The sequence below is a fragment of the Micromys minutus genome (genome assembly GCF_963924665.1).
Source record: "Micromys minutus genome assembly, chromosome: 9".
NCBI lineage: Eukaryota > Metazoa > Chordata > Mammalia > Rodentia > Muridae > Micromys > Micromys minutus.
The window spans coordinates 64402719-64424951 of NC_137978.1; the positions used below are offsets into that span (position 1 = coordinate 64402719).

Below are 22233 nucleotides of genomic sequence, written 5' to 3' on the forward strand. Positions count from 1 at the left end.
GTAGGCTCTTGAGTGGGAGGAGGACCTGTCTGTGACTGGCAGGTTCCTCGGGGATGAGCTTGTGGCGACGTCCTCAGTCCCCTGCCGTGGTGACTGCGGACAGCTGCAGGCTTAATACGCACAGAAGCTAAAGACTTTGATTCCTCGGGGACCTCTGAGCACAAGGCTTGTGGAGCCCAGCTGCCGTGGCTGTGGTCAGCGTAGGCCAAAGTCTGTAGGTCATCTGTCCTGAGGGTACTGAGTGTGGATGTCAGGGTGGAGGCAGTGTTGGGTGTAGCCTGCCTGGTCTGTCCCAAGAATTCCAGAGGTCGGGCCTGGTCTTGGCACTAGGCATGGAAGACTGTGGTGTTCCAGCAGCACCTTCAGTGGTTTGGTGGCCGTGGTTTTGTGGCTTTTGTTTTTCTTTCTCATAGGTATGGTGGGATAATCCTCTAAGGAGGTATTGTTTGCTGTGTTCTCTTAGGGATTCTGGGAGAAAAAAATCTTCATTTACTCTGTGGTCCAAATGGCCTTTCAGAAGCATGCCTCTAGATTATAAACCTCTGTGGGCTCTAGCTTGTCGTGCATGAGACAGATTATAAACCTCTGTGGGCTCTAGCTTGTCGTGCATGAGACAGAGGCCCACACACATCACTTCCGGGTCTATCTCCACCCTCCTGCCCTCAGTCCGGGCTGCCTCCTTGTCCTGGTCCCATCCTGGGCCTCTGCACATGTGTTCGCGTCCTGGGCTTCTTTCCGAGAAGATCTTTACCTGTCCTTTCTCCAGGGTCAGGCCTCTCCAGAAATTCACTTACTCTCGTGTGCGCCTCCAGGGGCGCCGGCTTGACACAGTCTCACAGACACAATGGAAGGACTTTTATCGCCTCGGAGAATGTCCTTCCCAGATGGCAGGATCACATACTTATTTTTGTTAGCCAAAGACTAACAGGTCTGGCCTTGGCCTGATCGGCTTGATTCGTGGGCAGCGAAGAACAGGAAAGTTAAAGATTAACTGGTAAAGACTGTGTAACTTCATAAACACAGAGAGCCAGGGGTGTGGGGGGACACCCTGCCATTTGTTAGGTTGTTCAGGCCAACATGCAGGTCTATGGTGTTCAGCCATGGCTTTGGGGTGGACTCCCATTTCTGCCAGCTCATGACTTGTATCCTGAGCCTCCGTCCTCTTTCCACGTACTTCCTTCTGATGGGCACAGGGAGAGCTGGGTTTGTCCTGCGTGCAGGTGCCTCCCCATCACAGTGATGCGCATCTCAGGGGAGGGGCTCCAGACCCAGAAGGATCTGAGGCTTCCGTCAGCTATGCTGTCTGTGTATGTTGTATGGCAAAGGACATACTTTGAGGGGAACAACCTGACTTAGCAGGTGCACCCATGGCCAGTGGGCATCACCGTGTCCCCTACCTGTCCTCCAAGCGGGTTCATTTACACTCAATGTCACTCCCGTGGGAGCCTTGTAGACTCCATCCTGGCCTCGACCGCCGGCTTACCTGCTCACCCAACTTCCTCTGGCCAATACCTTCCCAGCCACGCAGAACTCACCTTTCTACCCTGTGTTTCCTGCAGGGGGTCGGGCTGCTAGAGAGAGGCACCCTAGAGGTCCTGGAGCGGCGCCTGCACGTCTGTGTCCACAACGGGCTGGGCTTCGTGCACAGGCCACAGGTGGTTGTGCTTGTACCTGAGATGGATGTGGCCTTGACACGCTCGGCCAGCTTCAGCAGGAGGATCAGCGCCTCTTCTAAGAACAGGTATTTCCCCGTGCCAAGGCCAAGCCACCCTCACCGCAAGGTGGTAAAAGGTTAAAGGGGCTCTAAGGGGCTGTGGGGGAAACAAGGATGTTGAACGAATGGTGTAGGCTTGCCCCACGGCGTCACCCCTGTTCCCTTAGTCACACCTCTCAGGCACAAACCTGAGGGATGGACACCTAGGAAAAACAACCCTATTTTTGCTGTGACAACCTTTGATGAGCCCCCTTCGCACCACCTGGATGGACCCTGGGATTCCTTTTCGAAGGTTTCAAGTCCTACCCTGTGTTGAGTTCCATGTGTCTGGGACCTGTAGGGTGTCATGCCCATGTCTGTCACTGGTGTGCGGAGTTCAGCTAACATGGTAGATGCTACGTGCTGGGGACCCTCCCTCGCCTCTGTGGACACTGAGTGCTTCACTGGCTTCCTTACAGGCTTCCCCTGGAAGTCTGGAGATGTCGCTTGTGGCTTTTGCTGGGCTGAGCAGACCCACTGTGTCCGGGGGTCCCTGGGGCTCTCCTTTGCTGCTGCTCGCTGTGGGGAGGTGGACACGTGTGGGATGGACCCCCTGTTCCAACACCTCCTGGTTTGTGTCTCCGGCCAGCTCCGGAAACCAGGCTCTGGTTTTGAGAAGCCACCTGCGACTCCCAGAGATGGTCAGTCACCCGGCGTTCGCCATTGTCTTCCAACTGGAGTACGTGTTCAGCAGCCCCTCGGGAGCGGACGGCAGTGTGAGTGTCCTGTGTCGCCGTCTGTCTCATCTGGCTCTGTGATGAGGCAAGCGTGGCCCATGGTGCGAGGAAATAGCCTCGTTCTGATCTCATGGTCTTCCTGGGATCGGATATTCTGAGGGCCAATGACAGGACCCAGTAAGCTTCATGGGTCGCGTCAGCTTTAACTCACAATTATTGAGCGGGTAATTATTTTGAAAAAATGAAGTTGTTTGGCTATCTTTCCCCTTTGCCATTAAGTGCGGTAAAGCTGGATTCCGTGTAGGACAGATACAGTGGGTGGGCGGCTTACCTGTGGTTGCAGATTCCCAGGTAAACACAGGTCTTGCTGATTTCTGCTCTGTTGAATCTGAATCTTTGCTACCATGAGCTCGTGTTTCCTCTTGCGTCCTACTGAGATGAGATGGGATGTGTAGCCGGGGCTTCCTCAGAGGTCCTTCTGTGATGGCCTGTGTTTCTAGAACCCTCTCTGATTTTCTGCCTGAAGGTATCTCGCCTTTGATTGACTCCCTCACACCCAGTTCCAGTTACACTTCTCTGACCTGCTGCTTTTGAGAGCACCCTCTCTCCCTGGGAGCCAGTCAGGGGACCGAGAGCCCGTGCCCCTGGCCCCTTGGCCGTGCAGACACACCGAGACAGACACCGTAGTCAAAATGTTTTTTATGTGTGTGCAGTGCGTCTGCACGTGTGTGCTCCTGTGTGGGCATGAGCCTGGAGTTGGTGTTTAGAGTCTTGTTAATGGCTTTCTACTTTGAGCAGTGTTTCTCAAGCAAGCCTGGGGCTCAGTCCCCTAGTCAGGGTTACCACTGCTGGGACCAAAAGTGGCTTGGGGGCGAAAAGGGCTCTTTTAGCTCACACATCCACCTCACTGTTCTTCATAGAGGGAAGTCAGGACAGGCACTCAGACCCATAGGCAGGAGCTGCAGAGCCCTAGGAGGGGTGCTGCTTACTGGCTTGCTCCTCCCGATTTGCTCAGCCTGCTTTCTTATAGGACCCAGAAACAAAAGCCCAGGGGGTGGACTGGGCCCTTAATCACTAATTAAGAAAATGCCCTGCAGGGCTGCCTACAGCCTGATCTTATGGAAGCATTTTCTCAGTTGAGGCTCCCTCCTCTCAGGCCACTCCACCTTGTGTTAGGTTGAAACCAGCCAGCAGTAGAGTTTACCAACAGCCAGCCGGCTCACTCCCTGGGGACCCAAACCCCTGCTGCCTGGCCTGAAACATTGTTTCAGATGTAGACTTTGGCCTCTTCCTAGGTTTACCTAGGCTTGCAGTGTTGTTTCTTGTTCACATCTAATTGAAGTGCAGTGCTCTTGTAGATGGTCTATTTTCAACAGATGATCCTCTCTGCAGCTGCTTTCCACACTGTGGACCTTCTCCTAAGTTAGACACCACACTGGGAGGAGTGGGGTGGAGGGGTGACTTAGGGGTTGCTCCGGGTTGCACGGGGTGCAAAGGCAGGGCGTCATGATTCCAATAAACACTCCTGTCAAGATCTTCCTCATCCGCTTACCATGGCTCTTCTGCCTGCCTCCTGCCCTGGGTGTGTGTGTGTTTCTCTGCTCATCCTCCTGACTCCTCCTCTGCCTTGACCTCCTCCCTTCTGCTTCACTTCCAGATTAGCTGGTGACCCCTGAGTGAGAGTTCCTATCTCCTATGCTAGTCTACAAAACTTTGCAGGAGAGGGAGAGAGAGAGGGAGCAGGCAGGACAGGCTCTCCAGGGGAAGCAGAAGCTCATTGCTACTCATGCAGCTGGTATCTAGGTATCTGCGCAGCTGCTGACTCCGACTCAGGCTTCATGGATGGTGGCCCCTACCTGTCTACCTCACAGTAACACCCGCAGCCCAGGACAGCCAACCTCTTTTGCTTTTCTCAGCCCCTGACAGGCGGACAGAAAGAAGCTGACTTTTTTTTTTTGCTAGTCCTGTCCAATCAGGAGTGTTGTTCCAGGCTGTGGGACTTTCTTTCATGCCTATGACTAAAAATAACCACTGTGCTTAGATGAGAGAGCTGAAAATACCGCTTAATGAATGACCACCGAGAGTTTAAGTGACAGCTTGTCACTGGGGCATACGTGGGAGAGCAGATGACTTTAATTAAGGGTCCGCAGGCCGCCTTTGCCACGCAAACACGTGTGAGGGGAATTAGCAGGCAGTAGCTGCCAGGTTTGCCACGCCTCTCCTTTGCACTAGGTCAAGGCCTGTAATCGACACTGTCTGGTTGGGGGACCCTCTGCTGGAGGTCTGGTAGGGAGGAGGGGCAGTGGCCTATGTTCCCACTACCTGTTCCCAGGAATCCTCACTGTGGGTCCTAGCCGTGTGAGGTTGCCTCAGTGGCCTAGAACTCGAGGAGTCACAGAAATCACATTTTCTGAGGCTATCCCTGGACTCAGGCTGTCTGAGTCCCCTTGTACTCTTCTGGGTGGGTGATCAGGGGACCGTGAGCTCCATCTGAGTCTCACATCTGCCCGCTGCACGTGGGCTCTGGGTTAGAGTGCAAAGGTCTGAGCCTTCCCCTCCCACCTCGTGCTGGTTTGCTCAGGGTCCTGGCTGGGGTCCAAGCAGCGGCCTCCCCAATGCTTTATTGTCTCCTCCCTCAGAGGGATGATGACCACTTAAGTCAGTCTGCTTTGTGTGTCGAGGATGCTCCGACATGCTAGCTACCATTGTGTGTGCGCGTGTGTGTAAGAGAGGGGGGTGCAGGGGGGGAGTTTTTAGTTAGGCTAGAGCTCCAGATGCAGCAAGCCCCAGGGATCCCCAAGTCTTACCTCTTTAGAGCTGGAATTGCAAGCATGGGCCACCATGTCTAGTGGTGGCTGGGGCTTGTCCTTCAAACATTGGTTCTAGAGATCAAACGTAGCAAGTATTGTACTGATGGAGTTTTCTCCCAGTGCAGCCCCTCCCCCACCCTCTCTGCTTTTTAGTCTTCTCTGTGATTGGTGTGATGTTGGGAGAGTTGAGAGACAACCCACCATGACAGTTTGTCTTTCTAGACCGTGTTCAGCCTGGGGCCGGATGTGGTCTCATGCCTCTAGGCCTCTGTCCCTCTGGGCTCGTTCCCATCTCCGCGAGCGGCCTCAGTGTTACCCAGTGTGAGCAAGTGCAGGTGGCTCCTACCCCCTGACGCACAGAATGCCACTGCCTCATCAGATAATGCTCAGAGGTATGGCAGGGTGGTCCAGGGAGCCGGAAAGAGCCCTCAGCAAACATCTGAGGCGGTAAAGCTCCTGAAGGAACAAGAGGCATTCAGCCTGTCTCTCTTCATGATAATCTGAAGACAGCCACCAGGGGGGGACGGACTGTGTAAAGCCCCAAGGCTGGTGTTTTTGAGCAGCAGGTTCCTTCCACATCTCTGGAAGCCAGGTTCCGTCAGATCCATGGGCACAGCGGCGTTTGGCAGGCGGGTTGCTCTTGCGGTCTGGTCCTCGGCTTCGTCCATAGCCTGCTCCATGGATGCAGTGCTGTCTTTGTCTCTGGCTCCACCCAGATTGCTTTCCTGCTCTTGCCATCAGCTTCCAAGTAGCTCGGCTACCCGGGGATGAGCTTGCGCCTCAGTGCAGGTCACCTCTGCATATACCCCAGCCTGCAGGGTGTGGCTGGGGCAGGTCTGTGAGCCATCACTGGGATGAATGCTAGGAGTTGGGGTGGGGATTGGCGGGTGTTTGTGTGTCCCTGGTACAAGCATTCTCTTCCCTCAGGGCCTGCCTCAGGGCAGGAAGGAAGGGGAGGGCAGAGCCCTGGATTCTAAATGAGTAGGGAGGGGATGGAAGAGAGAAGCCCTTCTCCTGGAGGTTTCACTGATCCTTGATGAGGAGAGGCTCCTTGCTTGTTGAAACTGCTTTATCTGATGGTGGGTGAGGATGCATACACTCTATTTCTGGGGAACCAAGGATTAAATACCTTTATCCGGAAGGAATGACCAGGAAGGGAAGCTCATTGACTGAACGCTTGGGGGGAGGGGAGACTATCTAGGTACCTCATTGGCATGGGAAACTCTGGGTGTTTATGCCATGTGACCCAGTGCCCGTGGTCCTCGGTGGGGTGTCGTGGTTGCATGTTCCAGAGCAGGTAGAGGCGCAGGGAATGGTTCCTCTCCTGCCATTCTCAGTTCTGAGATTCCATGGGGTTGGAGCTCACTCAACGTTACCATTCTTATGCCTGCCTGTCTGGTGACCTGGTCCCACATGCCCTAAGAGCCGGTCTGTGCTTTTTTGGCTTTTGAGGAGAAGTTGGCAAGTCTTTGAGTGTTTACTGATCGGCAGAAAGGTCCCCAAGGAGTGGAGTTTCAGAGTGACCCCTGCTGCCGTGAGCCATTGGAGGAAATGATGGGGCCATGAGACTGTATCCTTCTCCCTCAGCTCCCTTGGGTGGACCAGGTGGCCTTGGCCCCTCGCTCTGAGCTCCTGGAGTGGTTATTTGTAGTGACATCACTGGCTGGCCGCCCTGTCAGGTGGCTGCTGCATTGTCTCATGTGGCTGTGATTCGTTCCAGTTCCAGGCCTACTCGTCCACCTCCCTCTCCAGCTTGGCGTGCATGCACATGGTTCGGTGGGCTGTTTGGAACCCCGATCTGGACGCAGGCCCAGGAAAGGTGACGCTGCCTCTTCAGGGTGGGGTACAGCCCAACCCCTCTCGGTGCCTGACCTATAAGGTGCCCTCGGCTAGCATGAGCTCTGAGGAGGTAAGTGCTCCATAGGCGTGATTCTTACACGCTTGTAGCAAATTCATTCATTCATTCATGTGTGTGTGTGTGTGTGTGTCCATGTGCGTCTGTGTGCACATGTTTGTATGTGCATGCACGAGTGTGTATGTATGTGCTGTGTACCTGCATGTATGCAGTTACCATGAGAGTGCATGTAGAGGCATCAGAGTTGTCCCTGTATCCTTCTCCATCCATTGTTAGGACACAGACTCTCCCTGAACCTGGAGCTTGCTGGTTGACCACCCTGGGCTCCTCCCGTCCCCGTCCTCCCCCAGTGCTGGGATGTCAGCCCTTTGCTACCTTCCAGTGCTACCTTCCTAGGACTGAACTCACACCTTTACACTTGCACAGAAGCACTCGCCCACCGAGCCCAAGTTTATTTTAAAGCTCCACAGTGACTGGCATGTTTTAAGTGTTCTGCAGGCCCTTGGTGCACGCTTAGTCCTGCTCAGGCTGGTTTCATCCGGGGTCTGATAATATCCTTCTTCACATCTTCTCTCCCTCCTGACGCCTCTCTGGGCCAGTGTGCACAGTGGGGAGCCGCTCCTCAGCTCACGCCCATTTTCGGTGCCTCATAGGAGGACTGGGTGTGACTTTTGCTGGGAAAGTGAGAGCGAGAACTAGCCAGGGCTTTGGCTTCAGCCGTCGGCTGGGCTTTAGACCCTGTCCCCGGCACATTCCCACTGTGGACCCTCAGCAGCATATAGAGCACAGGTCCCCAGCAGACTCTCCGACTGACAAAGCCGCTTGGCTGTGGCCGTCTCCGAGCTCCAACCTGGAAAGCAAAGGTCAGGAGAGGCTCCAGGACCAGTGTGTCACCTTCGCTGCCTTGGCTTCCCTGCTCAAGCAGGTCGTAGAAGTCAAGTGACCCAGGACACCATGGACAGGTGTGGAGGTATGGCTTGGCTCAGGCCCATGTGTGGGGTCCATCCTTGCCCTCCAGGGTGTGGCAGGCCCCCTCGCCTTTCCATGTGGAGCCTGCAGCGTGCCCGTCTCAGCCGCACGTGGACCCCTTACCACCGTCTCCTCTTTCTCCAGGAGAGGGGCCATTTCACAATGTCATATCTGTGCTGACTCTAGCGACAACTGTTATTCCAGCGTTGTTATTTATGATCTGCATGACGCTTTGGGGACCCGCATCAGGGAGCAGCTGGTGGTGCAGTTCCTTGTTATGAGCGATGTCTCTCATTATGGGACCATATTTTGCTGCGTTTCCATATGGTCTGGTTTGCGTCCTTATGAAATCACCATCAGAAATCTCAAAGCCATTACCTTCCTTTCCTCCCCCCTCCTGCCTCCCTCCTCCTCTCTCTTCCTTTCTTCCCTCCTCCCCTGTGTGTGAATATACGTGTCTCTCTCTGCCTCTGTGTGCTATGTCCCTGTTACTCTCTGTGTGTCTGTATCTCTGTTTCTTACTTTCTGTGTGTCTGTGTCTGTCTCTGTGTCTGTGTATGGCTCTCTGTCTTTTTTTCTCTCTGTCCTCTCTCTGTCTCTCCCTCTTGTCTGTCTGTCTGTCTGTCTGTCTGTGTGTCTGTCTCTGTGCACCTGTATCTCTCTCTCTCTCTGTGTGTCTGTGTGTCTGTGTATGGCTGTCTGTCTGTCTGTCTTTTTTTCTCTCTGTCCTCTCTCTGTCTCTCCCTCTTGTCTGTCTGTCTGTCTGTCTGTCTGTCTGTCTGTCTCTGTGCACCTGTATCTCTCTCTCTCTCTGTGTCTGTGTGTCTGTGTATGGCTGTCTGTCTGTCTGTCTTTTTTTCTCTCTGTCCTCTCTCTGTCTCTCCCTCTTGTCTGTCTGTCTTTCTGTCTGTGTGTCTGTCTCTGTGCACCTGTATCTCTCTCTCTCTGTGTGTCTGTGTGTCTGTCTGTCTGTCTTTTTTTCTCTTTGTCCTCTCTCTGTCTCTCCCTCTCGTCTGTCTGTCTGTATTTCTGTGTCTGTCTAGCGCAAATGTCACATTTACAGCTTGTTTGCCACCTCATTGCCTTCCCTTTTTTGAGTGTGCAAGCTGGACCAGGCATAAGCATTTGAAAGGTTTGACTTTCTCTGTGACACACGTCGAACACCTCCATTTCCCACGAAGAACCCCAACTCTGAGTTGCATTTCTCAGTCTCAGAGATGCTGAGTTTCTTTTTGAAGTCACTTTTTTTTTTTGGAGTCCATGCGCTCCAGTGTGTTGGATGCATTACCACCATTTGCCACTAGGTGACAGTAGCATTCCCCAGTTGTGGCGGCAGGCACCTACAAACCTTGCTGGAGGCTTTTTGGGCCAGAAGTGCCTGTGGTTGAGGACCAGGACCCTGAGCCGACAGCATGAGTGACAGCGGTGTGCTGTGGTGGCACCAGCTCTGTGGCCGCTCCTGCACTGGGGAAGCACCATGGCTTCTTTGTGAGTTTCTTCCTGGTGTCTCCAACCCTGGCCAAGGGAGACCAGCTGGGATGGAGAGGCGCCTTACCTGTGCCCTCCCCCAGCCAGCTCTGCAGCCCTTCCTTGCCCAGCGACTGCTTTTTGACTGTGCGCGTGGACACTGAGAGGAAAGCTGAGCGCGAATGACAGCTGTCGGTCAAGGGAAATGGCAATCATGGAGAAGCTACATTGTTTCTGTGATTTCATTGTCCATCTTGTGGCCCCCATTTCCTTCCCAGCTTTTGCCCTTTTCTTGTCTTGTCTTTTTCCTCTGAACAAATAATTCTTTAGAAGTATTTCCATCTCCGGAAGCTGGTACTTCCAGTTCCCAGCTGTGATTTACGGTTATTTACCTTTGATTCTGAAATAGCGCCCTTCCCCTGCGATTAGTTTATCAGACATCACGCACTGACTTCCCAAACTAATGGACCAGACGCTACCTCTTTTCACAGTCCTGTCCTCTGTACAAAGCACCAGGCCTTAGGTAGGATGTGCACAGCAAGCCTGCAGGGAAAGTTGAAGTCCTCCTGGTGCTCTCGAGGGAGGGAATTGTAAGCAGCAAGCAACCTGCTTACAAAACCTTAAGTTTATCCAAGCTTCATGGTGTGGATCTGACCTTAAACGGCAGGCCAGGGTGTTTGCGACCTGGGCTGTGTGTGTGGTGGACTCTGTCTACTCCCATGGCTGCCCACTGGAGGAGCCTAGGCAGGGGATCTGGAGGATGCCGCGGAAGCTTCGGAAGCTTCGAGGGAGGCAGTCATGTGACACAAAAACCGTGGTCTGCAGCTGGGCGGGGCCTGACCCCACAGGGCCGATTTCTGCTGACACTCAATGCCATTTTTTTTCTTCGTGGAGAATTTGTGTCCCAGGAGCCCATGTGGTAATGTGCCAGTTAGCTGACAGCAACACAGACAGTTCAGAGGTCGGTTACCAAGGATCTTAAAACACTTTCAAACAGTGAAAATGTTCATGCACATAGGTGCTGACACCGTTGGGAAGACAGGGAGGGCGCAGAGAGGAGCCAGGTGGAGATTCTAGAGCTAAAAAGAAGCAAGTTAAAATCTTGACAAGATGCACTCTGCAGCTGAATCAGTGGCCGCACTTTGTCATCCCTGACAATCCAAAAAAATCAGGGCCCCCAGAGTCGCAACATTGGTGGCGGCAGCCAGGATCCGCGGGGCAGCACCTGAGCCCAGCACAGAGTCACCAGCAATCCCCCGAGGTGGGAGAGCGCCCGGTGCAGGAAGCGCCTTTGGGGATGTGATGGAAAGGCAAGAGACTCAAACCCAGATATCTCTGCAAGTTCAGCAGAGCCCAGAGATAAGTGGGAAGTAACCTCAGCCAGACTGACAACTAAAAGCAAAGAGAGAGTAGAGAACAGAACTAGAAAGCCAGCTCCCTGCCCACAGAGAAGTGCTGGGTGGCAGTGTCAGGTCGCTCTGCTCAGTGAGGGCAGGAAAGCCCTGGAGCCCAGAATTCTGTACCTGGCAAAATGCACCAGAAGCACAGGCATCACCTTCCCCAGGGAACTGAAGGAAGGGACTTGGAGAGCAGGGTGGAGCCTCACTGCTCCTCAGCCTCCCAACTCTGCAGCCCTTTAATACAGTTGCTCCTGCGTGAGCCTCAACCATCTGTTTTCATTGCTACTTTGTAACTGGAGGTTTGCCTCGGTTAGGAGTCGTAATATAAATATCCACATTTTGCAATGGTCTTAGGTGGCCCGGTTGAACAAAAGGGGTGGTACTCTGGAGCTGCTACTCTGGAGAAGGAGGCATGGAAGACAGGATGAGAGGGCTGAGTAGGCTTCCTGGGACCCCGAGGCAGAAGTTACAGTGTATCCATTGAGGGCTTTAAGATTCAGTATGAGACAGTGTAAGATTCAGCCTGGAGCCAGGATCTCCATGGGAACCTGAGAGAATTGGCCTTCCATCCACAGAGGTAACAAGCTGCTGGTGCTGACCAGACCTAGACATGCTAAGTGTGTTCTATTGAATTTATTTAGTTACTTATTCAGCCTCAGACGGGTAATGTCCCTCCTTTTAGCCCCCTCTGTGCTGCCTGACAAGCCTGTATCAGCACCCTGGTAGAACTTAAATTTACAACCTTAAGAGAAGTTATTAGTAATCAGATACTGTATGAATTACAGTTAATTTTGTTGTGACCAAAATTCCAGACGGAAACTAAGGGAGGAGAGGCTAATGCCTCACAGTGTCCCAGGGACTACAGTGTGTCCTGACAGTTAAGTGGGCTGCGGAGGTGGGGGCATTTCATCCAGACCTGTCACTCGGGAGAACTGGAGGCAGAAGGACCCAGCCAGGGTTACAGGTGGATATGATCTTCAAAGATGGCTCCCAGTGACCCAGTTCCAACAGCCATCAACTCCCACCCTCTGAAGGTCCGTAGCGTTCCAGATAGCTCTGAACAGGAGCCTGTGGCAGAGTTCAGATTTAAACCATAGCGGTTTAAACCCAGCAGACAGGCAGATAAGATGGAACGATTCTAAAGCGAGGAAATCTGAACAAAAGGCAAGGAAGAGCAAGCTGTGTAAGTGACACCTCAGCCCTGTGCAGTAAGAGGCTTCTATGTAGCACCAAAATGGGGTCTCCCTCACACGCTCCGTGGGGGCTGTGGTTTGGATACAACAGTGCAACTCTGAGAGTAAAGGAATGGGGGGAAATGTCACACAAACACTGACTTAGAAAACCCCAGCATGTTTGTATGCGCCAAACTAGACCTTGAAGCAGAGGCAATCCCAGCTCAGAAAATATCTTAGAGATTTCTCTATTTTTATTTTTTGAGTGTGGGTGTTTTGCCTGCATGTGTGCCTGCGAGCCATGAGCATGCAGTGCCTGTAGAGGCCAGAAGAGGGCGCTGGATCACCAGGAACTAGAATTTCAGAGATTCGGGAGCCACCATGTGGGTGCTGGGAACTGAACCTGGGTCATCTGCAAGAGCAGCCAGTGCTTTTAACTGCCAAGCCGAGAGAGAGAGAGAGAGAGAGAGAGAGAGAGAGAGAGAGAGAGAGAGAGGGAGGGAGGGAGATGGAGAGACAGAGAGACAGAGGTGGGGGAGCTCGAGCTGCTCTCAAGGGCTTTGTGATTGCATCATGTGATTTACATGACACTCAAGAAGACCAGCCTAGTCCTGTAGAAGCAGCCAGTGGCCGCTTGGAACAGCTGAGGGATGGGTTAAAACCCACAGGACTGTAGTCATGCAAGTAAGTCAATATTACATGTTAATGAAGAAACATACACATTATGGCCTATTAAATACCTTAACTATACTTCTGCTTGGGTAAATGCCATTTCCTGATAATATGCTCTCCCAGGATTTTAATGCCACAACCAATTTTCTTCTCAGAAAATGACTTGTTTATGATCTAAGAACACGTGGCTTCCAGAATGTTTGCTCTCTGGCTGAAACTTTTCTTGAGGGGGTCCTGGGCTGTAGGGCCGGCGCTTGGGCTGGTGGGTCTCTGCTGAAAGGGACACCTTTGTCACTCCCTCATGGTCATTCGCAGGTGAAGCAGGTGGAATCCGGAACCATCCAGTTCCATTTCTCATTGAGCTCTGATACCCACACGGAACATGACAACGGCCCCAAGACAGGGCGGCGCTCCTCCAGGAAGACGCCGGCGTCCCCTTCAGGTGAGTACAATTGAACTGACCCCCAGCCACAGTTTGCTGCCCCTCTCACCGGCCCTGCAGAGTCATTGCTGAAGATTTCTCTATTGGGTCAGTGAGCTGGTTCCCCTTGAGATGACGGTGTGGGACCGGACAGTGTGACAGTGTGTGGTCTAGCTGTTTGTCACCCAGCCTCCAGCCACAGACTGGTTCAGTTTCCTAACAGCTCCCAGGCGAATGTGTGTGTTTTCACAAAGAGTGGCTTCATCCAGGGCATCACAGGGGCATCCTGCCAACATGGGCCCTGGGAATTAAAGGCCTGTTGGAAGCGCTGGCCACCAGCCCTGTTGCGTGGTTGCCTCGGTACCTGATGCATGTTGAGGCACCTTTGGCTTTCAGTGTGTGACTTGGGGATGTCCCTCTATCCAGTGTCCACCAACAGGGGTCAGTCCTTGCCTGTGAGTCCACAGGTGTGTGTGTGTGTGTGTGTGTGTGTGTGTGTGTGTGTGTGTGTGTGCTGAAGAGATGCTACTGTCATTGAGTGCATGGCCCAGCATCTTCTGTGTGACCCGGACCTGTGGTGAAGCCAGGGTGGAAGGAAGAAAGGCGTACACAGCGAGGCCCACGGTGGGCTTTGAGCCGTGGCCTGCGTTTCTGGAGCAGATCTATCTCCTGCTTATGGAGGGTTGGAGGGGCCCTGGACACAGGTGGTCTTCATGACTGATCCAGATGGACAGATGGAGAACAAGCAGCTCCTGAACCCATGGAGCACAGCACTGTCATTTCCTTCTCCAGCCGTGCTCCCTTGTTCCTGCTGTGCTCCCCTCCTCTGACTGTGCTTCCATCCCCACCACACTGTGCTTCCACCCTCCCGCTGTGCTCCCCTCCTCTGACTGTGCTCCCACCCTCCCGCTGTGCTCTCCTCCTCTGACTGTGCTCCCACCCTCCTGCTGTGCTCCCATGATTCCTCTGGTTGGCCAACAGCAGGGGATGACAAATGGCTGTGGAGGACATGCTGCCTCCCCCACCCTCCCCGCTCAGCCTCTGATAATCCGGGCAGTTTTGACGGTTGTTTCCTATCCCGCTTTGGTCCCCAAGTCCTGGCACAGGATATACTCTGTCTTCTGAGGTTCTGGTTTGAAGAGCCTGGTCCTCTTGAATGTAATTTTCTCGTTGTCAGGCCATCGGTGTGCTGACCCTTTTGACCTACAGCTAGGTATGCAGACCTGTGTTTTCCTGGTCAGTGGGGTTTTCTGAAATGCCTGCAAACAGGTACCCAAGCCTAACCATTTGGTGACCAGCCATGTTGAAGGCCCCCTCTCTGCAGAGCAGTTGAAGTCCTGGTTGTTTGAATTATGCGCTTAGCAGACGGGTTCAGGGTTGTTCGCGTACATCAATAGACCCATCTTATATAAATGGAGTCTGGTGTGCAGCATCTCCTGTGCTTGAGGTGTCGCCAAAAGGTGTGCAGGGTCCCTTGGGGTGGAGGCGGGGAGCAGGCGTGCACTTTGTCAGCGTCTCTCCAGAATAAATCCTCATTCTATGTGCACTGTACAGCATTACAGACTCCAGAATAAATCCTTGTTTTATGTGCAGTACAGCTTTACAGACTTCAGTGTTCTTGCTGGCTAAACTGGAATTCTTGGCCATTTTCCCCTCATGGGACGGTGTAACTTTCCAAGCGTGTCTGTTCGAGCCCCCTTGGGACCAGGGCAGTGGGCGGGGCCATCTCCGTGCTAAGAATACCCAACATTTCTTCTCTTGATGTTCTCACGATGTTAGAAATATGAAGCACCGTGGTTACTGGAGATCACTGTCCCGTGTGCGGCCAGAGCACATGGGACTCACCCCATCCCTGTGACTTTGTTCCCTTCAGCCTCTCATAACCCATACAGCTCCCACCCACAGTCCTTTGCAGGGACTTGGCGGTGTTCCCCCCTCTTTGCTTGTCTGAGGAGCTCCAGCTGGATTGCGGATACCTGGAATCCTCTCTCGTTGGGTGTAGACCGTTTGTGAGTCTAACAGGTATTCCAAGGTTCTGGGGACAGTTGGATCATTGGGGTCTTACTCTTCAGCTGTATTGGGCGGGACTTGGTCAGGATGGGCTGCTTCCGCACCCAGATGATCCGACCCCTCCCACCCTTGGCCTTTGCTCCACAAATGAGACTTGAGGTTGGCTCATGAGCCCCACCGACTCCACTTCCTCCTGAGGGTCTTCCCTGCTGTGTCCGTGTTTCCCAGTGGGTTCTGTGCTCCTAACTGTGTGGCTGCTCCGTCCCAGGGTCAAATCTATCCACCGTGCTGACTGTTTCCTGTCTTTCTCACCTTAACTTCCTGGACAGGCAGAACTTGGTGGCCACTCAGGACCTCTGTCCTTTTGGGTGATGTTCAGGGTCTCCAGTCCTCTTCCTCTCCCCCTCCTTCCCACGATTCTCCTCTCCCCTCTCCTGTCCTGCCCACCCCTCCCTTGTTTTCTCTCACCTCTTTTTCAGGCAGGTGTAGGAGAGTCTGCCTGGAGAAGTCCTAGCTGCAGCCCCCAGGTTTCAAGGCCGCTGAAATGACCCGGCCTTTCTCTAGTCCCTTCCCTTGCTATTGGCCCAGGGACCATGCAGACTTCCCAGGCTGCTGAAGTCATTTCCTGTTCGGCTTGCTCTTCCTTACATTTCTGCCTAGGGTATATTGTACCCACACAGTGTTTATTTATTTATTTTTTAGGTATTATGCTAATTTTTAAGTTAAAGAAAGATCCAGTGAAGGGCAGCCCGAGCAGTTTGGAAGGGGTGAAGCCTTATATTTTGGTTTACAGATTTACCCGTGAGGTTACTGGCCCAAGAACATTGTGGCACCCATGGGGCTGTTGTTGTACGGATGGGAAGTAGGAGACCTGTGTTTCCTGTTACTGCTGTAAGCTCTGTGACACACACTTGGGGACTTGAAGCAGTGTGCTCTTATCCTGCTGTTCTGGAAGCCACACTTCTACAGTGGGCTCCTTAGGCCTGCGTGCCTTTCATGACCACGGGGAGAACCCATTTCTCTCCTTTCCCTAACGTCTGGTGGCTGCCTGCCCCCCTCCCGCCTCCTGGCACCCCAGCCACCCCACCGCACCTCAACGCTTTCCCCACTGGACTGGCTGGAATGCGATGCTTCACGGTCTGTGCCAGCAGCCACTGGAACCTCACCGGCTGCGTCTGTGGATGAGGATGTGGCCATCTCGGGGCAGGAGCTGACCACAGGGAGTCAGGGCGGACCAGCCAGTAGATGGCGCTGCACACTTGGTTGTCCAGAAAGTGCAAAATCTATTCCTAGCTTCATGTCTCCCAAATAAATGTTGCAAAATAACTTCATCATATACACACTCAGACACACACACACACACACACACACACACACACACACACACTCATGCGTGCACACTCCAGACTGATTAAAGAATAAAGCTTTAAGAACTGTAGGAAAATGGAGGCGTTTCAGATGACACAGGAGGTCAGAGGTGGTGCACAGCCGCACACAGACCCCAGCTGCATACCTTCCGTCACCTCGACAGCACACAGAGCCCAGGACACTGACATCTGCGGCCACACAGGCACAGACCCTGGCCATGGATCCTTCACGTCTTTAATTATTTTTTTTTAATTTCTGAGATGGATTTTCTCTGAATAGCCCCGGACCTTGCTTTGTAGATTAAAGGCGTGTGCCACCACGCCCAGAGGCCCTGGCTCTTCCGGACTGTAACTTATTTTAGATTTTACTTTTAGTTTTAAGTGCGTCTGTCCACCACTCGTAGCAGCCAGCAGAACGTGTGGATTGCCTGGAGCTGGAGTTAAGGCAGGCGGGAACTAGGTCCTCTGCAAAACGGGCTCCGAGCCGCTGGCCACGTTTCCACCGCCTGCCCCGCCCCCACCGTTTCAGATTGTGCCCGTGGATCAGGGAATGTGGCTTGGTGGGAGAGCACGTGGGGGTGGGGGCTAAATTCAATTCTCAGCACAGGCAAACAGCAAACGCGTGCATGTTTGGCCAGAGCGCCTCAGGTCTCCCGCTGCAGCATTCCCTCTGCTGCATCCTTCCCTGGTCTCTCTCTGGTCCTGGAGTGAGGCTGCTGGCCAGAGCGGTCCAGCAATCTCTCTCTCCATCCTCCACAGCCCTGGGACACAGGCACGCAGCTACGCCTGGCTCCTTTTCTTGTGCGCTGGGATTCATGCCCAAGTAGCAAGCGCTCTTGCACAAGGAGTCACCTCTGCAGCCCGTGACCTTTCAGTAGTCAAGAATTAAAACAAAACAAAAAACCCCCTCCTCCCCCAGCCAAGGGACTAGATAAATAAACTGATTTATTTGCCAGGTAAATGAATCTCATTGGCGGATGTGATAGAGAGACCAGAGGCAGCACTGATGTCAACCGGGTCTGTCCTCCCGTCTGTCCTCCTGGCTCTCCCTGTGCTCTCTCCCTTCCTGTCAGCTCTGTTTTCTGCAGAACTGGAAACTTTCTGCAGAAAGTTTTGCCTGCCTTTCCTCTGAGCTCTGAGCCCAGGCATTCCAGGATAATCCTTGGATTTAGGAATTCCAGCAGAGCGTGTGTCCCTTGGTTCCAGGAGAGTTTGGAGGTGGTGATCTTGCCTCGTTACCCGTGTTTATGAACATTGTGGTGACAGAAACCGGGGGACAGGGCCACACACACGCTGGTATGGGGTGAGGGTGACGGGTGGAAGGTGTTGGTGTCCCGTCATCTCGGCTCAGCTTCCCTCTCTGCGGGGGTCACACGGCACCTTGTCTGCCTCTGTCTTCCTCAGGCTACCTCTAGGGAAAGTCTCTGCTTCTCCCCTGCTTGAGAAGTCCAGTAGCCGTCATCCCTCGGCCTGCTCTTGAACAGCCCCTGTGTGTGTGGATTTGGCTGGGGAGGGGCTCACTGTGACAAACAGGTGGGCTAGGACTGGAGGGACAGCAGGGCATCAAAGTCAGAGCCCACCTGCCCGGCCTCCCCTGAGCACCTGCTCTCAGCTCAGGGCTCCCCCAAGTGAGCCGGCTCCAGTGGTTTCCTCTGGGGCACAGGAGCCGCAAACTGAGGTCCAAAGAAGCTGAACCGTCACACGCACACTCTTGGGTCTTAACTGGAAGATTCACCGTCTGCCTCTGTAGAGGCGCCTGTTTTGGTTCTTGTGGGCGTCCGGAATGGCTCCGTGGTGTATGTCTCAGTGGCAGTGGTTGGGACGTGATTTTGTTTGGCTTATTTGATTGGGATTTATGGCTGCATTCACGGTGCATTAATGCAGTCACTCCTCTCTGCTCCAGGCTTAAACGCCATCGTCTCCCAAGACGCCAGCAGAAGAGACCTAAGTACCCACTAGCGTCTAACCCGAGGAGGGAACTTTGCAGACCTCAGTGTCTAGCAGCTAACACAGCTCCTCTGGAAAGCTTAATGCTGTGTGCTGTCACTTTAAGTGAGGTATTCTGGCTTTCCCTGATGGATCATCCTTTTTATTTTTCCTATAACGTCGACCCAGAGGCGAGGTCTGCTCCTCACCAGCAGCGGGAGAGCACGCACAGCCACTAGAGGGCGCTCAGGCTGCACTTTGGGTTAGCCCTGGAATTTCCGTGACCCATATCTTGCTTTTGAGCATTTTGGATTGTCTGCTCAGAGGATCTGAAAACACTCCTGTAACGGGGTCATCTCAAACACCCGCTGCCGAGTTTCTCAGGGCAGCTGCCGCTGTGCCACAGAAACTCCTCTGGCACGTGGCAATGGCCACCCATGTGTCGAGGGAGCCTGACTGCCTCACAGAAGCCGGGGAGAGGTTTTTGGACTCTTTGGACACAGCAGTAGACTCTCCAATGCATTCCCTGCAGAGAGCTTGGCATGGGTGTGGAGAGCGTGGCCTCTGTAAGCAAACAGATCTGAGCTGACCTTCAGGGCCCTGGTCAGGTCACCTGGCTTTTCCATCCCCCGGGGGCCGTCTGAGTTTAGGTCCACTCCTGCCCTCTCTCTAAGTTTTTTATCTCTTAGCTTCCCATTTTCCCATCTCTGTGATCCGAGCCTCAGAAAGGATGGCCTAGGTGCAGAGTGCAAGGAGTAAGGCCTTTCAGGTGGGCTTGCTTTGTGTGCCCCCAGCCCCCAAGCCCATTAGTCCCGAGTTATCCTTTCTCTCCACAGTCTGATGACAGGGAGCCTCTTTTGCTGCCTTCTTTAGGTTTAGTGACGATCTCATCAGGGCCCAGGCCCTTTCCTCCTCTCCCTCTCTGAGATGGGCCACACTGTCCCCTTCTCTACCTTCACCCTCCTCCAGCTGCTGCTCGTTGCTAGGCAACTGCCTCCTGCCCCTCTCCTTTCTGGATCCTCCTCCAGGGCCTTTGCTCTCCCGTCTTGTGGTTGGACCACAGATGGCGCGTTCGGTACCCCTCACCCCACATGCTGGCTGCCTCTCAGTCCCTCCGACAAAGCCCTCTCAGGAAGGGAGCTCGTGCAGGGCGTTGGGGGGACCCAAGCTGCCAAGGCCATTGGCAGGGAGATGCCATGACAACCCATCCTAGAAGGAACACGCCCGGCCTCCGTGGGTTCTGTTGTGTTGAGATTCCCAATGCCACCAGTCCTTGGACAGTTGTGGAGGTCCTGCCCCCCCATTAGCTATTTCCTTGTCTTGGTATCTTTCTGTCCTCGAGTAAGTCCAAGCACATGACACATGTGTCCGAGGGCGAAGAAGGTATAAGGTGGGGAAGGAAGGACACTGCCCTTTCTGTCTGCTCACCGTCACGCGGTACGGAACTTGCATACCGAGGGGACAAACGGCCATTCCGAGGCTCCTGAGGTGGTGTGATGGGTCCAGGCCCCAGAGCGCTCCTCCGTCAGGTTTGTGACAGTGTCTGACATGCATGGTCAGGCTAAAATATGCTGAGGGCTCCAGGGCCGGAGGGAAGCAGCTCACGGTGTCCTAGAGAAGTTTCGCCTTGTGGTGGCATTGTGGCCCCTCTTTAATAGTGTGCACAGAAGGCAGGGGCCACACAGGCCTTGTATCTTTGAGTGACCCAAAAGGGCCTGTGACAGCTCAGATTGGTGTCAGAACATAGGTTTCTGCCTGGCCCTCGGGGACCCTTGCTTAGCCAGGCGGAGGACATTGCAGCTTCTCGACGCCAAACCGACAGAGAGCTGAGGTGGGCAGTGTGCAGCTTGCTGACACAGCAGTTCTCAGCATGCCCGTGTTCAGCAGGCCACGGAGCCTGCTGAGGCCGGGGAGCTGTTTCCCTAGTTCCTGGCATCTGACCAGCAGCTCTGCTGGTGTCTGGAGACCCCTTGACTAAGTTTCTTCCCCTCTGAACTCTGTAAGCTTGTGTGCAACTGAGCTTGTCCTGGCCACATGGCTTCCCAGGCTCCTGTGACCGGAGAGAAACCGTGGTCTCTGAGTCCGCACGCTCCCCTTTGTGGACAAGGCCACTGTTCAGCTCCAGCAGGGCCACCACAGTAGATCTGACAAGCAGCGCCTAGCTTTAATTAGAGCCTTATACATTGGGTGGTCACGTGGGAACTCACAGTAACAGGTGGGTGTAGCAGTGGGGTTGTGCCCAGCAGGTCAGCCCGTGGCATAGAACTGTGCCGTGTGTTCGATCACCAGCTCTTCTCCCCATAAACCCAGCATGCTGCCCTGGTGTGCTCTGCACCCCAGCACCCTCTCTGCCCCAGGGACTCCTTGCTGTACACGGTCGCGTTTGTACCGGTTCAGGGACGTGTGGCATACAGGCAGATGTGGGCACACAGATCTATTGTCCTGGGGTTTGTGTGTCACCCAGGGTCTCCTTCCCAACCGTGTGCTGCAGCAGAAGGGGGTCTGTCCATCTGACTTGTCCTTCCTGTGGGGCCACGGTATATCCCAAGGAGGGATGAACCACTAAAAGGGGAAAGGTTGGTAAATGAGCCTCTAGGGGTCCCTGATGCATTTCTTCCCAACCCGAGTTTCTCTCAGGTGGGAGGGTGGGGGGGTGGGGGGTGGGGGTGGGTTGGGCCCTCTTAGCCTGGGCTCACAGCGGGTGTCATAAGAGGACTGCCAGAGCCTTTTAAAGGCTGTTTTAACTCTCTCTGAAGGTAAAATTGCATGGTAAGCCACAATATAGGGAATTACCTGAAGAAACATTCCACACAATACCCAAATTTGAGCCTGTGGGGGAGAAGCCGTAATGGGCCCTATGGTGTTGCCTCCAGGATGGAGCTCTCCCTCGGCCAGAGGTCCGGAGCCTAAGTGCAGACTTCTCAGCTCCGGATAATGGAGCCATCTTCTGCAATTTTACCTCTTTACTAAAATCAGCCTGCAGAGTTTTCAGAGTCCCCCCATTAGGGTGGAACAAAGTAGAGCTTTTCTGTTTCATCTTTAGGTAAAGGAGAGAGCTGCAGAAGACGGTCTGGGGACCCGGGGCCAGGCACCCTGTGGTGGCCAGATGGGTGGCACTGCTCAGATTTGCCTCAGACGGCTGAGACCATCCCTGGCTCCTGCCGAGTGGCCAGTTTCTCAGACCACAGCCTCCCCAGACGGGAGGGTCTGGGTCACTGGGAACCCTGCGGTTGACATGTTAGGAGAGAGGGGGTGCGTGAGTGGACAGACACTTCCTGGGCTGCAACTGGGCTGTTGGCGTAAGCTGTACCCTGAGTTGTCCCGGTCAGGCCAGGCAGTTGGGTTACCCGAGGAAGAAGTCCTTTAGGCTGGTTCCCATTTCCGTTCTTGGAACTTTCTGCCATCTTGTCACTGAGGCCCCACAAGGTCCCAACCAGACCCTCGCGAGGCCTGGGAGAAGACACAGCATCTCCCGAGGGACCATCTGGAGAGCAGCCATGAGAGGCCAGGCCGTGGTCGCTGTGGCAGTGCAGGGCCTGAGCAGTGTGCTCTGGGCGTCATTATTTTTGTTTTACTGCTACCCTGAGTGCAGCAGGAGGCTACTGGGCATTCTCCACGGTGGCACAGAGCCAGGGACACCTGGCTGTTTTGCCCCAGAGGACCTTGGGAAGTATGAAAAGTCATTTATGGCAATTGTGGGCCACAGGGAGACTTGGGCATCAAGGGCCCCAGGG

At 53.9% G+C, this 22233-nt stretch overlaps 1 protein-coding gene across 1 annotated transcript in view; it reads left to right on the forward strand.

Annotated features, from left to right (window-relative positions):
* Positions 1–22233, forward strand: part of NPHP4 (nephrocystin 4) — a gene marked incomplete at its 5' end in the record, with an annotated part of 66368 nt that overhangs the window by 18261 nt on the left and 25874 nt on the right. Inside the window, 4 exons of the mRNA XM_080922064.1 lie at positions 1560–1741; positions 2343–2469; positions 6967–7149; positions 13091–13217. Coding sequence (XP_080778190.1) covers positions 1560–1741; positions 2343–2469; positions 6967–7149; positions 13091–13217 — 619 coding nt within the window. The remainder of the gene's footprint in view (positions 1–1559; positions 1742–2342; positions 2470–6966; positions 7150–13090; positions 13218–22233) is intronic.